Source organism: Semicossyphus pulcher, unplaced genomic scaffold (assembly GCF_022749685.1).
Source record: "Semicossyphus pulcher isolate SPU_LCO1_2020_fin unplaced genomic scaffold, fSemPul1.0.p SCAF_7, whole genome shotgun sequence".
NCBI lineage: Eukaryota > Metazoa > Chordata > Actinopteri > Labriformes > Labridae > Semicossyphus > Semicossyphus pulcher.
In genome coordinates this window covers 26,570,749-26,585,039 of record NW_027211748.1, presented here as the reverse complement: position 1 = coordinate 26,585,039, position 14,291 = coordinate 26,570,749, and the positions used below count along the sequence as shown (strand labels likewise).

At 40.6% G+C, this 14,291-nt stretch overlaps 1 protein-coding gene across 3 annotated transcripts in view; it reads right to left on the bottom strand.

The window, feature by feature from the left end:
• LOC138611124 (extended synaptotagmin-2-like) overlaps positions 1-14,291 on the bottom strand; it is a 61,528-nt gene that overhangs the window by 30,259 nt on the left and 16,978 nt on the right. For all 3 annotated transcript variants that reach the window (XM_069684072.1, XM_069684073.1, XM_069684074.1), the window contains exons 3-7: positions 10,066-10,107; positions 6,437-6,571; positions 5,959-6,035; positions 5,266-5,338; positions 2,586-2,675 (exon numbers count right to left, since the gene is read on the bottom strand). In XM_069684072.1, the coding sequence (XP_069540173.1) occupies positions 2,586-2,675; positions 5,266-5,338; positions 5,959-6,035; positions 6,437-6,571; positions 10,066-10,107 (417 nt within the window). The remainder of the gene's footprint in view (positions 1-2,585; positions 2,676-5,265; positions 5,339-5,958; positions 6,036-6,436; positions 6,572-10,065; positions 10,108-14,291) is intronic.

Here is a 14,291-nt window from a genome sequence, read left to right as displayed (position 1 = left end):
CCCCGAACGAATAGCATTTAATTAACCCTTTCTTCTAAGCTTAATTCTTTAAGGATTAAAAGATGTATGACCAGAGTAAAAATGTAAAGTAATAAAGGAAATGTGCCATATTGAAATGGAAAGAAAGCTACTAGCAGCCTGTTGCAACACAGCCCTGACACGGCAAATAGCCAATCATAGTTAAGGATTTTGGGGTGGCACTTGGGGTGGCCAATCAGATTTCAAAAGGTCCATTCCACCCATGGCCACCCCTCTGGATCCGCCCCTGTACAGGACACACGAGAAACCAGAACACAAGCTGGCTGATAGAATCTCCAATAGCTGAAGAGCCACATTATCACACAGGCTAATATCACAAATCAACAAGTTTTAAATAAGGCTGCAACTTACAACTATATTGATAGTCGACTAGTCAATTGTTACTGAACCGATTAATCGACTAATCAGATAATGAATTGCACAATGACTTAATGGCTCTTACTTAGCTCTCAGCTTTAAATGTAGTTGGAGGTTCTTTTAAGCATGTGCTAAGTAACAAAGGAAATAAATATGAGTTCTTCATTCAAATGTATGTCTTTTAATAAACTTTGCCTCCTCGTGATACTAAATATAAAAAAAATGAAATTGAGAAATTAAAATTAAATTGATATGAAAATAAATCACATCAAGAACACAAGTCCAACGTTCCATCTCTTCAAAGACTCGCACATAACCAACATGCTCCTTTTTCTTTGCTGCACTGAGGCTGACATGCTCCCAGACTTTATACGTTTTAGGATGATTTAGGACAATTGAAGTCGTTGGCAACTAAGTTTGTCATACATTTTTGTTGACCAATCTTTGAACCCCTATCTTTAAATCTGTACAAATTGCCCTGCATCCGATGTAAAAGTAGTCATGTCACTTCCTTTGTGGTGTGGGAAGACGCAGCATCAACACACAACAACACTTACAAAAGTAGCTTATCTGTGAACTACACCCAGATGCAGATGATACGAATAAGCTAAATACTTTTGGTGGTTAAGGACATAAAAAGTTTTTTAGATATTTTTCTCCTCTTTTCTTAAAATATTTGTTGGATCATGTATAATATTTCTCTGCCTTGGCTTTTCACACGTTTATTGACAATTGATGATGATAAGAAACTATTGTTAATGTTGTACCCGAGTCATCATAAAACCACAAGTTTGAGCTTGAATCATGATGTCGAAACTGATGCCTCCTTCCTCTTATTTTAAAGTGAACACTTTCCGAGGAGTAGGAACAATTTCACATCTCTGTTTGAGGCTTTTGATGGTGATTCTTTTTCATGGTGGAAATTGTTATCAGAGCCTGAATCTGGAAGATAAAATGTGCTGAAGCGCAGGAAGGAAGACAGCAGTCAGAGAGGAGGAATGCACTGATAGAGGAGGACAGGGGATGGGCAGCGTTCAGGAAGACTGAAGTGGAAAAAAACACAGTGGTTTGGTAGAACCGGACAGTAAACGAAAAATCATGATCAGTCAAATAAAATGTGGTATAACTCAATGCTTAGAGTGGTAATCTTGAAGATTTCAGTTTCATTCTGTTTGGCGGCACCTATGGTGATAAATTAATTAATTGCGGGAGCACAATCCCAGATATCCAGACAGTGTTGCATGTGTGACGTCCACCGTTGGCTCCCTTTGTTCTCTTGATTTTCCTCGCTTTCCTTTTCAGACTGTTTGCTTCATCTGAGCGTCGAGTTTGTTTCTTTTTCTTTGGATTTTCACTTATTGTTGAAGTTGTATCTGTAGTCATCCATCTTTTCTTTGTTTAGCCATAGTAGATTACTGTTTACTCGCAACACTTGCAGAGAGCAGAAAAGCAGCCGCTTAGCTCCGCCCACCCTCTCTTGCAGACCAACCACTGCTGGTTGATGGAAAACGCGTCACTAACTGGGCGCCGCTTGTGATTTTTTTCCACGAAAGTCGCCACAGACGCCCAGTCTGTTATACTGCAAATGCAAAGGCTTTCATCAGTGGGCCATAGGCTCAATCACCATTGTGTTACCTCATTCGGCGATAGATAGTGATTTAACAGACATTTATTTACATGAAAATCTTCAACCTAACCTCCAGAGATGAGCCAAAGGATCCATGCAGGTGGTGTTTATAGGGATTATTAATCTGTTCTAATTTAAAGAAATTAAGGAAACCTTTGGAAATGAAAAAAAGTCAGAATATGATTCAAATTAAATTGATCTTTTAAATAAGGGCTGTATTTTGGCAAGAATCTTGAACCCGGGGCCACCGCAGCGAGGACCGTAGCTTCTGTATATGGCTGCCGATTTAACCCTGTGAAATCTCCTGTTTTCTTTGAGAATCGAGATGATACCTCAAAACATAATCACACAATACTCAAGTGTTTCAAACATTTTCTAACACCTCTAATAAAAATCCAAGAAATATTGAAGGAAATAAGATTTTCAGTTCAGATATTCTGTATTTTTAAGTTGTTGTGAGAGCAGAGTGAAATGTCCCTTAAACAGGCTTTTAAGGATTTTAGAGGAGATACTCTGCTAGAAGTCAGAGTTAGAGGAAGAGGTCAAAGGTCAAGGTACTCACTGGTTTCTTGAGGAAAAAGACGGACAGGGCTCCGATCAGAGGCATGTCCCCCAGCAGAGGCTCCATCACCACTCTCATCGTTCCATGAAGCTGACAGAGGAAACAAAACATGACGAATAAGTCGGTGTGTCGTCGATATATACATGTCATTGTATCTCATGGAGACCTGTTTATCTTTATTTTCCTTTATTATTGAATGTGCTCTATCATGTCGATCATAGTGGTGTATTTTGTGGAGTGAGACCAAACCAATCACTACTTTTGATCTGTAATAACCTCATGAGTAGGAGTTTCTGACACAAGTTCACCACTGCATTGATGCATGAAGAAGAGAAACAGTCTGAAGAGGTCAAACCTCCAGTGACTCTTGTATTAAAGGATCTTTTGTGACCTGAACAATCATGCAAAGGTCAGCGGGGGCCAGTGAAAAATCTGACATTGAGTGTTTCTGCATTGCCCCATGAGGTTTGGTACCATATAATGTACCCGAATGTTGGTACCTCCACCAAAACACAAGACTGATGTTTTATCAAAAGAAACCAGACTTCTCAAATATTAACAGTTACTAAAACACAATCAGCTGTACCAGAACTTCAATTAAATTGTCTAAAATTAGCAAAAAGATTTACATGAACTATCTGATCTTGAAGAAGTAAACAAAACTACCTGTCTGACCAGTTCCTTGCCAGATTTTAGGACTTTTTTAAACTCAGAGCCAAGAGTCGGTTCTAAAAAAAGTTTGACAGCCAACTCTCGTCAAGAAGCCTTCTAGCCACGTATTTCACTGTGACTGAAATGATTGTTTCCTAAAGTTCCACGGTAATGTCTCTTCGGGTCTATGCAGAGAAATGGTGTCATTGGTAGGTGTTGATTGCAAAGGGTTGGAGTAGCTGGAAGTTAAAGGGGACATATTTTAGCTCTGCAATCAATTTTCTATTATGAGTGTTTTTGAATCACGTTGGTGAAGTTAGTTTTAAAAAAAAATTTTCATTAAATTATTTTTCGGAGCCTCTCCTTCCTGAAACGAACAAGCCGATTTGCCATTCAAAGGTTAGACCTTAGCAACGATTGGCTGACAGTATTTGGAGAGACGTGCGTGATCCCAAGTGGGGCAGCGGCCGCACTGCACCGTCACTCCAAAGTTGTAGAAAACATGGCGCTCTAGGATCGGTTATTCGGCCTCATATGAACGAGCCAGAATCTCCAGGAGGTATCGTAATGGTAAGCTGAAATCTCGACTTGACTACAAGCCCGTGCAAGAAGGACGATTGGTCGATTTCAGCGAAAGCAAGGTTCTACGTAGAAACCTGCAGCTGTTCTGAATGGCCCATTTCAGAGGCGACCCTTTTAAAAATGTAACAACGTAGAAAAACACGGAATTATGCACCGTGAACAATAAACACCCAAAAATGTGAAACCCATGAAAACATGAGAATATCCGTTCAAAAGATACGGCCCCTTTAAGGATGAATGCACGGTAAGAAATACATAGTTTTAGATATATTTAGTGTTTTTTCTTGCAGATTTGTACATCATGAAGACTTGACTGTTGGCCTTAAACCATTTGTCCTTGTGGTTTTGTAATACGGGACACACTGGGCTTTTGCAAAAAACTAGAGCTTTATTTGGCATTTGGCTCCTCTGATACCAGACTGTGTGAAACGCTGGTATTACAAAACTGCAGAAAAACTGGCAAAATAAACGGTGCAGGTCAAAGCTTTTTTCACATTTCACTGGAATAACAGTCAGGGCTGATACTTCTTAAGAAACAAGTGAATGTTTCCCCTCACAGCTTATTATTATTAAGGTTGCTGCTTTCTCAGAGGCTGCAGTGACTCAAAGCTCAGATATGTAGACCGCCTGTCTGCAGCACCAAATTTGGTCGTAGCTCACTCTGAGTAATCAAATACCAACATTTTGCTCATCAGAGCGGGTGCAGTGGAAAGATTGAAGATAGAGATTTGTTTATCCCCTCCTGAAATCCCGTTTTATAAATCATGTGCAGCAGATAATGCTGTGTCAGGAGCCATTTCACAGAAGAAGCTTGAAGACGTAGTTTGACATTAAATGAGAAGAGAATGACTCATCGTTCACGATAAGCTCTTAGCTGACATCTCTGTCGTCTGAACGACTTATTTCTCAGCAGCCTATAAAAAGCGCTCACCGTGCAGAGCTGCAGCTGTAAAATTTAAGCCGTACACAAAGGCAAATATTGACTTGTAAAGGCAGCCGCTTCTTTCTGTAAATTCCTCCAACTCTTCCCTCCTCTCACTTTCCCTCTGATCTCTGAACAGCAAACATGGCCTGATCCTCTGCCAACAGCAGAGAGGATAACGACGCCTTTATCAGCCACTGAGTCAACACATTATGTAAAACTGTCCATGGAGAGGTCATGGGTTAATACAGCAGTCACGGTCAAAGAAAGGAGGGCTTCTAAAATAAAGACACACATCAGCATAAAAGTACCGTCTCATTTTATGTCATGTCAAATTGATCATTTCCATCTCTTTAAGGAAAACGCCCACCTCTTTCTGGTTCAGGCATGAAATTAAAACATTTTCCCTTCACTTATCGTCAGAATTGTTGCCCTTTCCTTCTTTGCTCGATGCGACCTTGGCTAGCAAAACTGCATCATAAAAATAACACACATTAAATAGTACACTGAACACTGCAGTCATACCTGTATGCTTTTGATTCCAGCTCTGCAGTAGAATTTCTTGATGTCCACGTCAATCTCTGTGTTCCCGACAAAGCTGAAAGGAAGGAAGAAGAAATATGCAATAAGAGGATTGATGGTAAAATGAAAAGGTTAGGGGACCACATAGATGGCATCTGCAAAAAGGCCAATCAGAGACTGAGTGGTTTTAATCACTTTAAAAATATTTTATTCATCTTTTATTGGGAAATATTGTTTCTTACTTTGCCAAAAGATTGTTGGCATTAACTTTAATTATCTTGGCCATGTTTATGGAGTAAGAGCAACTGAGAAGGCAGAGGCCGTGCTGGAAGACCCTCACCGTCCACTTTATGCAGAGTTTGGACTTCTGCCAACACGGAGGAGGTTCGCTTACACTCGGAGGGCCAAATCAAACAGATATCTCAGGTCATTTGTTCCATCAGCAGTTTGCTTTGCACATACACGAAGGACTGTTGGCCTTGTGTCTATCATGATGACATCCATGGGTGTACATCACATATTATATGTATGTATTTATCTCTCCTGCTTGTGTGTAACTGTTGCAAACCAAACTGCTCCTTGGGGACAATGAAGATTTTCCACTCCAAATAATAAAAATATGGAGCATCAGCAGCCTAATCCCTTTGAAATTACAAGCGACCAAGAGTTTGTGAATATGAGAGGGTGACTGTGTACCTGACCTGCAGGTCCATGATGACCTGCCTCTTGTCCACATTCTCTGTGTAAACTTTCACCCCGTTCACTCTCAGCGGCTGCAGAAACACAAAGCAGATAGAAGTGAGCAAATCTTTCACAAATCTGACATCAACTGGATTAAAAACTTGAATCGTAATGCGGAAATATTAGCTAAATCCTGGCTCAGTATGTGGTTTAAGTCAGAGCTGATGAACTGAAGCTTTGAGAAGTAGTATTAATGACCCATAACACTTTGTTTGCATGTTAATCCCACTTTGTACAAACACTTTACATTCCTACTACATGGTTTCCAAATTGCACTGTATATATAATGTTGACATTATAAATGAGATGCACAAGGTTCTTTCTTGTGATATTCTGATTCTGATTCTTCGGCTTATCTTTGAGGAACTAAGTCCAAGTTGAAGCTACTGTACGCATTCTTATCATCATCATAGTCTGAGTGTCAGCCCATCACCTTGTCGCCCATGTCGATCTTGGTGAAGCAGAAGGTGCTGAGGTGAGGGTTGGCGCCCTTCACCGCCGGCTCGATGGTGTCTCTGAACAGCTTGTCCACAAACTGGCAGATGAACGGCCACATCTGCTTCACCGTCTGAGAGGGAGGAGAGAGAGAGAGAGAGACAGGGAAAATCAGACCACTGTGTCACATCCAGATCGCACATGGAGCCGGGCTGGGGATTCCAGATGAGGTTGTTATCTTACCTGAGGTGTGTTTTCTTCTGGCGACAAAGAATAATAAGAGATCGGCTGTTTTGTTTGGTTACATTGCACAATGATCTGGATCTGAACTGAGTTTAAATGTGCTAAAATTAAGCAGCACAAGACTGTAAGTGAATTTCTCAGAGCTGTCAATCCACACTGCTGCACCTGTAGGGGGGGAACTCACAGCTATAAATTAGAGACCCTTTAGTGGCACCTCTCTCATCATCTCATTGCTTTCTGAATGAAGAAATATGGCCTCCAATGAACCTGCCTGAAGGCATTCAGGTCTAGACTGCCAATCTCTTCCTCCATGTTTTTCCCAACACTGAAACTGTACACCCAGGTAGAAACACATCTTACTGCATTCATCTCATTCATTGCATTTTAACATTGGCCAAAAATAACCTTCATTGAGGAATCTAATGATCACCGCAAAGTTCTAGTCATGAAAAGATGCCAATTTACTGTAAACAGAACCTTGAACAAATCCTGGTGCACCTCAACGCGCTCGACTCAAAATCATAGACTGTATTTCAGAGAAGAAACTTGAAGAAGAAACCACCATGACCTCCCCCATTAGTTGGTGGACAACCATTATGAAGTTGACCCGAATTTGGCATTATTGGCGTCCGCATCTTGTTTGTTTTTCTTGGAGCCAGAAGTGACCATATTTAGAGACTCGAGGCGAAACTCAAACCTGAAGCTTTTGGCGCACACACCACACAATAGCTTTATCATTTAGCCTTTTTGTTTTACGCACCACATACTCAAACTCAAAAGTTACACTAGGATACCGATATAACCTTGATTGTTTCAGGGTTTAACCTTAGCCCAATGGTGTGTAGCCACCAATCAGCAATGCTTCTTTAAACACGACACGTTTACAGTTTTCTATTTAAATACGTGATTATAATCATTGCAACAGGCCTAGTTATGACAAGATGCCAATTTATTATAACCAGGACTGTGAATAACATCCATGTTCACCTCAATGTGACTTCATGATAAAGTTTTACATTTGGTCCACCAAAAACTTAATTACTGGCCACCAGATATAGAGACTTGGTGGTTAGAAATATAGCATCTATTCCTGCCCAGTCACTCGAAATGTTTAAGTCCCGGTTAAAGACTCATCTTTTCTTGATTGCCTTCAATTCTAGTTGAGCTTGACCCTTCCTATTTTGTCTTACACCATCCAGCAATTCTTTCATATTCATTGCGTTTGTCGGTTTTATCACTGCTCTTAATTGTTTTATTCTCCTATTGTTTTCATTGTATTATTTGTACTATATTGTCTATGTGGATTCTCTTTGTTGTACAGCTCTTCGGTCAACATGAGTAGTTTTAAATGTGCTCTATAAATAAACTTGACTTGACTCTAGAACTTGGCGTTCACTGGATCCATAAATGAGGCTGTATTGACCTTATTTAATGTATTTCATATCAGCCATTAAGTGGCCAATCCACAATAATTAGTGTTAATATAATTCAGTGTTTTTTGCCATAAATTGCATTTGCTTAGTCATAGCAGGCTGCGTCGTCACAACTTAGTGTTACAGCAATCACTGGCCTCATATTACCTTAAACAAAAGCTGGTGGAGCTCAGCTGGTGGAGCAGGCGCCCCATGTATAGAGGCTATAGTCGTCATCGCACTGATCGCAGGTTCAACTCCCGCTCTGACGATCCTTTGGTGCATGTCTTCCCCCACTCTCTAATCCCCTCAATCCCCGTCTCTCTTCAGCTGTCCTATATAATAAAGGCAAAAGCCCAAAAAATAATCTAACAAAAAAAACCCAATGAGTTCTGAGAATACTGGTAGTGAATAGGTCCTCTGTTGGCAGATACGCTGAGTTAAGGTGTTGTTATCAGGTACATGCCTTAATAGAAGAAGACATTTAGTGCAGCTCATCGTTAAAATGTTCCTGTCAGTAAATATCTTCGTCAATTATTTAACGTCCAATTTTAAGGGATCCATAATCGATAATGTTTGTGTTTTGTGTTTCAGTTTAAGAGTTTGAGTTCAGCGCCACATCAAACTTCTATAATTGCCTCCATCAGTCTGGTGTTTTACCTGCAAGACGCTCGTTGAGCAGAGTTTTCCATTAGTGTCACCTGTTGGCCAGACATTCAAACATTTCCAGCCCATTAAACGTAGGCTACTTAGTGTTTCAAACTATTGCCTTTTTTAAATCGCAATTCTGCCCCAGCGGCATAAGGACACTCTGCCGCTATGCAGCAGTTGTCATTTTACTTTGAACCAAACAACAGCGGTGTTAAGCGAGCTTCACAGACACACATGCTAGTGTTCCGCCCTGCCAACACGGCCATTTACACTGACACTGTTTCGCCTCTGTTACTACTTCTGATGCCGGCTCAGAGGCGGAACCACTTCGCCACACCATTCCACCTCCATGTGTTTAACATAAAAGACGAAGTGCCTTGAACTGGCAGTGTAAACGCAGCTTCTGTCACCATGTTTATCTAACTACATCACTTTACCTGATGAAGGATTTTAGTCAACGGGTCATTTGAGGTTGGAGGCAGCTTGGCTTGCAGCTCCTAAAGGCCCACATTTTTAACATGAAACTGCTTTATTTATTTTCCTTTGAGAGGAGGAGGCGTCTGCGGATACATTGGCTCATGATAAAAACCTTACAAACGATTAACACAGAGGGAAACCAAACTTAAAGCCAAGCTGTGCATCTTAGATAAGCTAAAGGCAGCTCAGCACGCAGCCTCTAATTGTGTTCTTCTTTAAACTGGTTTTCAATAACGGGTCTGTTGAATGTTTACAGTCTGACATGCTGTTGCTCGTACATTCCTCTGTGTGTGATGCAACTATGAAGTAAGACTGCACAGGTCTGAGTGAAAACTGGGTATTCTTCACAGCTGATTGAAATGATTTTAGGGGACTGCGAGACAAATGTCTGACGTATGAAAAAATGAACCCTGTGAAAATATTACCAAGATAGAAATCAGGCTTTACCTCCTCAAAGACAAATTCTGAAATTCTGAGGAGCATAAATGTTTCCCCTCTCTATTATACAAATGCATTAATAAATCAATACTTTAGGGCTGGATATTTAAACTCTTCCTGCTCTTGTACACCCATTAACTCCTTACTGGAAGACCATCTGAATATTTAAACTAAGCCATCCTCTTCCAGGGTCTATTTTTCTCTCTATCACTCTCTCTTCTTTCCTCCTTCTCTCTCTCGGGGAGGTGGTAGCAGTGGGCCAGGGTCTTGCAGAGCTCTAGATTCAGATCCTATTTATATATCCTACCTGTCTGTTTCTCCTAGCTAACAGGCTTACAGCTCTTGACACAGAAAAAGAAACGTGGGCGGGACAAGTGGGAGATGAAATCAGTGTGTGTGTTAGTACCTTATTCAGCCACTCCACTCTCTCCACATCTGGATAATGGACCTGGAATGAGAGACAGAAAGGAAGAAGTTAGAACAATGATTTTCATGTCTAAGTGCTAAAGTAACATTTCCCAGATTTTTCACGTTTTTCAGGCATGACCTGTGACCCGGAGAGCATGCAAACTCCGCACAGAAAGGCCCCCTACATGTACGTCCTAACCGGGAATCAAGCCAGGGACCTTCTAGAGACCTTCTACAGCACTAACCACTGCAGCACCGTGCAGCCTCCTTTCTGTCTTTTGATGTATAATATCCAACAGGAAAATCACTGTAAGCGGGTTAAGAGCCGGTGTGTGTGCTGACTACCTGCCTGACAGGATGTCAGTGCAGCAGCATCAAAGACTGTGATGCACCTCTTGCATAACTGACTCACCGGGAGGATTCTGCAGATACACAGAAAGCATCAATGAGCATGGAGCCTTAGAAATAATGCGTTTTAGTAGAGACTGCAGGTGGGTGGGCCAGGAAGAATTCATCTCTGAATGCATAAATAAATAAGGAGCTTGTTGCTTCCTCATTAGACTGTTCTGCATTCTCTGGAAAAGGAAGGTGTCCATTGCAGGTCCATGTTATGTTATTAGAAACTATCACTACACATACATTTTAATTACAATTACAAATTCTACATATGTCCAGTAAAACAAGACAAAATATAAAAATATATATATCATACTTTGGTTTATCAAATTGCTCTGAGAAAGTAAGGACTGTGTGTGATATAAAACTCTGAAGTCTACAGAATATGTCCACCATTTAAAAGTTTCAAGGCAAACAAATCATCTGTTTAGTTTTACAAATATTGCATTTTAAAATAAACGTTCTATATTATTTTTATAAAAAGAACAATCCACGATAAGCGTGTGAAAACCAAAGATCACATCATAACCTCCAAAAGAGTTCAAACCCCTTTCTGGAACCTTCTTTCACTCCCCAATTGTGTCTTTGAATACACAGAGCGACACTAAACGTGAGGATAGTGTTACTTTTACACTGCAGAAGACTCACACCAGCCTGCTGCATGTATCACGAGAATGCAAGCTCACTGTGTCTCACACAAACAGAGCTCATGTGGCCGAGTGTGACACATGAAGCCATCAGAGAAATACACACCAGACGCTCCTCGTGCACGCAGTAGTGCAGCGTAAACATAAACAAACAAGCTCACAGTGATGCCAACATCACGTGGTAGTTTGGGGGGGTGTTACAATTTCTATTTCTGTAATACTGACAACTGAGTCTTTTCCTGGACTGCTGAAAACAAGTGTTTTTTATTTCAAACGGAGAATACAGAGATCGTGTTTCTCTGCTGTGACCAGGAAAATATTTACTTTGAAAGTCGCTCCCACTGTTACAGAAAAAAAAAGTATGACAACATTAATATCTGAAAAGTGTGAGTCTGCGGTAGGGGTGCAACGAAATAGTCGACAAAAATCGAAGACGAAATTAGTTGCCAATGAATTTAATTATCAAAAATGTGTTGTTCACGCCATCGCGCGTGGTTTTCATGCTGTGCGCGACACAACATCGTTTTCCGGAGCTGAGTTTGCCGAGTGGTGAGCCATCACACATCCTCACTATCTCTGCTGAGAGATGCGCATGCGACCGAGAAGCGACAGGTAAACAAACCATAGCAAAGTGGTGGCGGACGGAGCATTTCACCCTGAACGCTGCATAGAAAAGGATCGCCTGTAAAGGGGACCTTGCTTATCACAGGAGCACGTCGGTAATGAGAAAGCATTTGAAGAGAAGGCACGATGGACTTGTGGACTTGATTTGATGTGTTTATTAATATCAGCACTTTGTCTGCTGTTGGTTTTAAACGGACAAAAACTTGATATTAGTTTTTTATTTCTCTTTTGTATCAGTCAGAGCCAAATCTTTTATTTAAAGACACATTTTTGAATGAAGAACTCATATTTATTGTCCTTCGTGTTAGTTAGCACATGCTTCAAAGATCCTCTAGCTAAATTAAAAGCTGAGAGCTATATAAGGGACATTTGCAATTCAGTATCTGATTAGTTGACTAATCGGTTCAATAATCAATGACGAGTCGACCACCCTAATCTGCAGAAACATGCAGCTGATCATAAAGTGCAAAGCTCTTAAATTAAGACTGAATAAATCTTGTTTTTATCAAGATACAGTGAGGTGGCATGAACAACAAAGCTTGTTGTTTACACCAAATAACTTATTTGTTTTTATCAATTATATTATTGACATAAAATGATGAAGTGCTTTGTTGTTGTAACACAAAAAGTGTATCATTGTTACAACAGCCCGTTTGATAAATTAGCTGGTATTTCCAACGTTACCAACATAATGTAGGTATATAACTGTTGGTGTGTAATTTAAATGTCAAACTAATATTGGTGTCGGTTAAAATATCGTGTTTCAGAGGCCAAACAATATATGTAAAAATAATATCAAAGTCAGGTCCAAAGTTATTGTTGTATTAAATATATCATGGTAAATGGACTGTACTTATATAGCGCTTTTCTAGTCTTCCGACCACTCAAGGTGCTTGTACGCGACATGTCACATTCACCCTTTCACACACTCATTTACACCCTAATGTTGTGCCATGCAAGGACACTCTTTAACAAATCATTGACACACTGCAGGCTATACCTCGAGGAGCAATTTGGGGTTCAGTGTCTTGCCAAAGTATACTTTGGCATGCAGAGGAGCTGGGGATCCAACCACCAGCCTTTTAAATGGAGGGTGACTCACTCTGTGTGCAGGTGTGTTATTTTACTACTTTCGTTTGTAGGGGTGTAACAGTATAAAAAATCATGATTTGGATGTTTTGGGGTCAGGTTTCAGGAAGGTTTTTGTCATTTATTTTGACTGAAACACAGGAAGGAAATGATTCGCAATACATCACCATCGGTGTCATGATGTCATTGGAATGCATGTAAGGAGCACCATGAATAGCAACAAGAAAGGACATGAAGTTACATTCTTTATCATCACTATGTTCAACTTAAGTCCAGAGGACAGAGAGGGCCATGTTTATGGGATGTAGCCTAACATGTAAATGGGACAAAAATCATTGGTCGCCTGAGTTAAACACTGCGAACACAACCTTTTGTTTAGGGTTGTATTTATGGTGCAGCGGCAGCAGATGTGGCTGTGATCTGTCCCTGCTCCTGTCCTCTGTACGTGCACTAAACACGGCCGTCAGCTACAACAGCTGCATCTGTTGCAGCGTCATGGACCTCAAAGCAACACAAAGGAGCTGGAGTAAAATGAGGAAAGAATGACTCATCTGTTCAATAAAACAGGCAGCTGCAGTAACACAATTCTGTCTCCTTTAAGGCAAAACAACAAAGACAGAGAGAGAGAGAGGGACAGACTAAAACAGCATGTGGATAAAAAAGAGTAAAGGAAACTACTCAGGCCAAATGAGGTACATGAGGTAAACAGGAAATGACACTTACTAAGGAGGTACCAACGAAGCAGCTATCATGATTCAGTATTAGAGACAGAGCTGGGATAAAACGGAAAATATATGAGCTGAAGACAAAACAGGATACAAGAAAAGAGAGGTTGAAACATGGAAAAATGTAGGATACTGGAGTCAAAGTGTGATAACGGCTCTTCAATGAGAAAATAGGGAAATGACTGAGACTGAAGGAGGTGCTTAAACGATGAATGTCTGTATTTTTACACCTTACCGCCTACAGGGTGACAAAGACAGGAAACTGATTCATTTCCTCTGAATAATAAAGAAGGGAACAGAGTGGTGGTTCCCAATGAGGGGTTGTCAATGGTCCATAACTATTTTAATCGTTGTTATTATATCCTTCCTGTAAAAGGCATCTAATAGGAAAAATGATATCAGATGGAGCACTTGGGAAAGACATTAAATGGGGTCTGTTGTGTAAATCAGTGGTTCTCAAAGTGGGCGGGTCCGCGAACCATAGCCGGGGAGTCTGCAAAATAGTTAAATAGATAGATAGATTAGTAAATCTATAATCAATTATAAAATTGTGCTGTATCATTAAAACTGCATGTCTACAGATGACGACTGTTTACGTCAATGAAACAATCATACTGTGTCCATTACTCCCACCCACCCACACGTCACGTCATGAATCACTCAATTCACTCTGGTCGCAAAAACACGGTTCCTGCAGCTGCTTAGCTTGGCTTATTAGCCAGCTAGCTAGCATGCTAGCATGG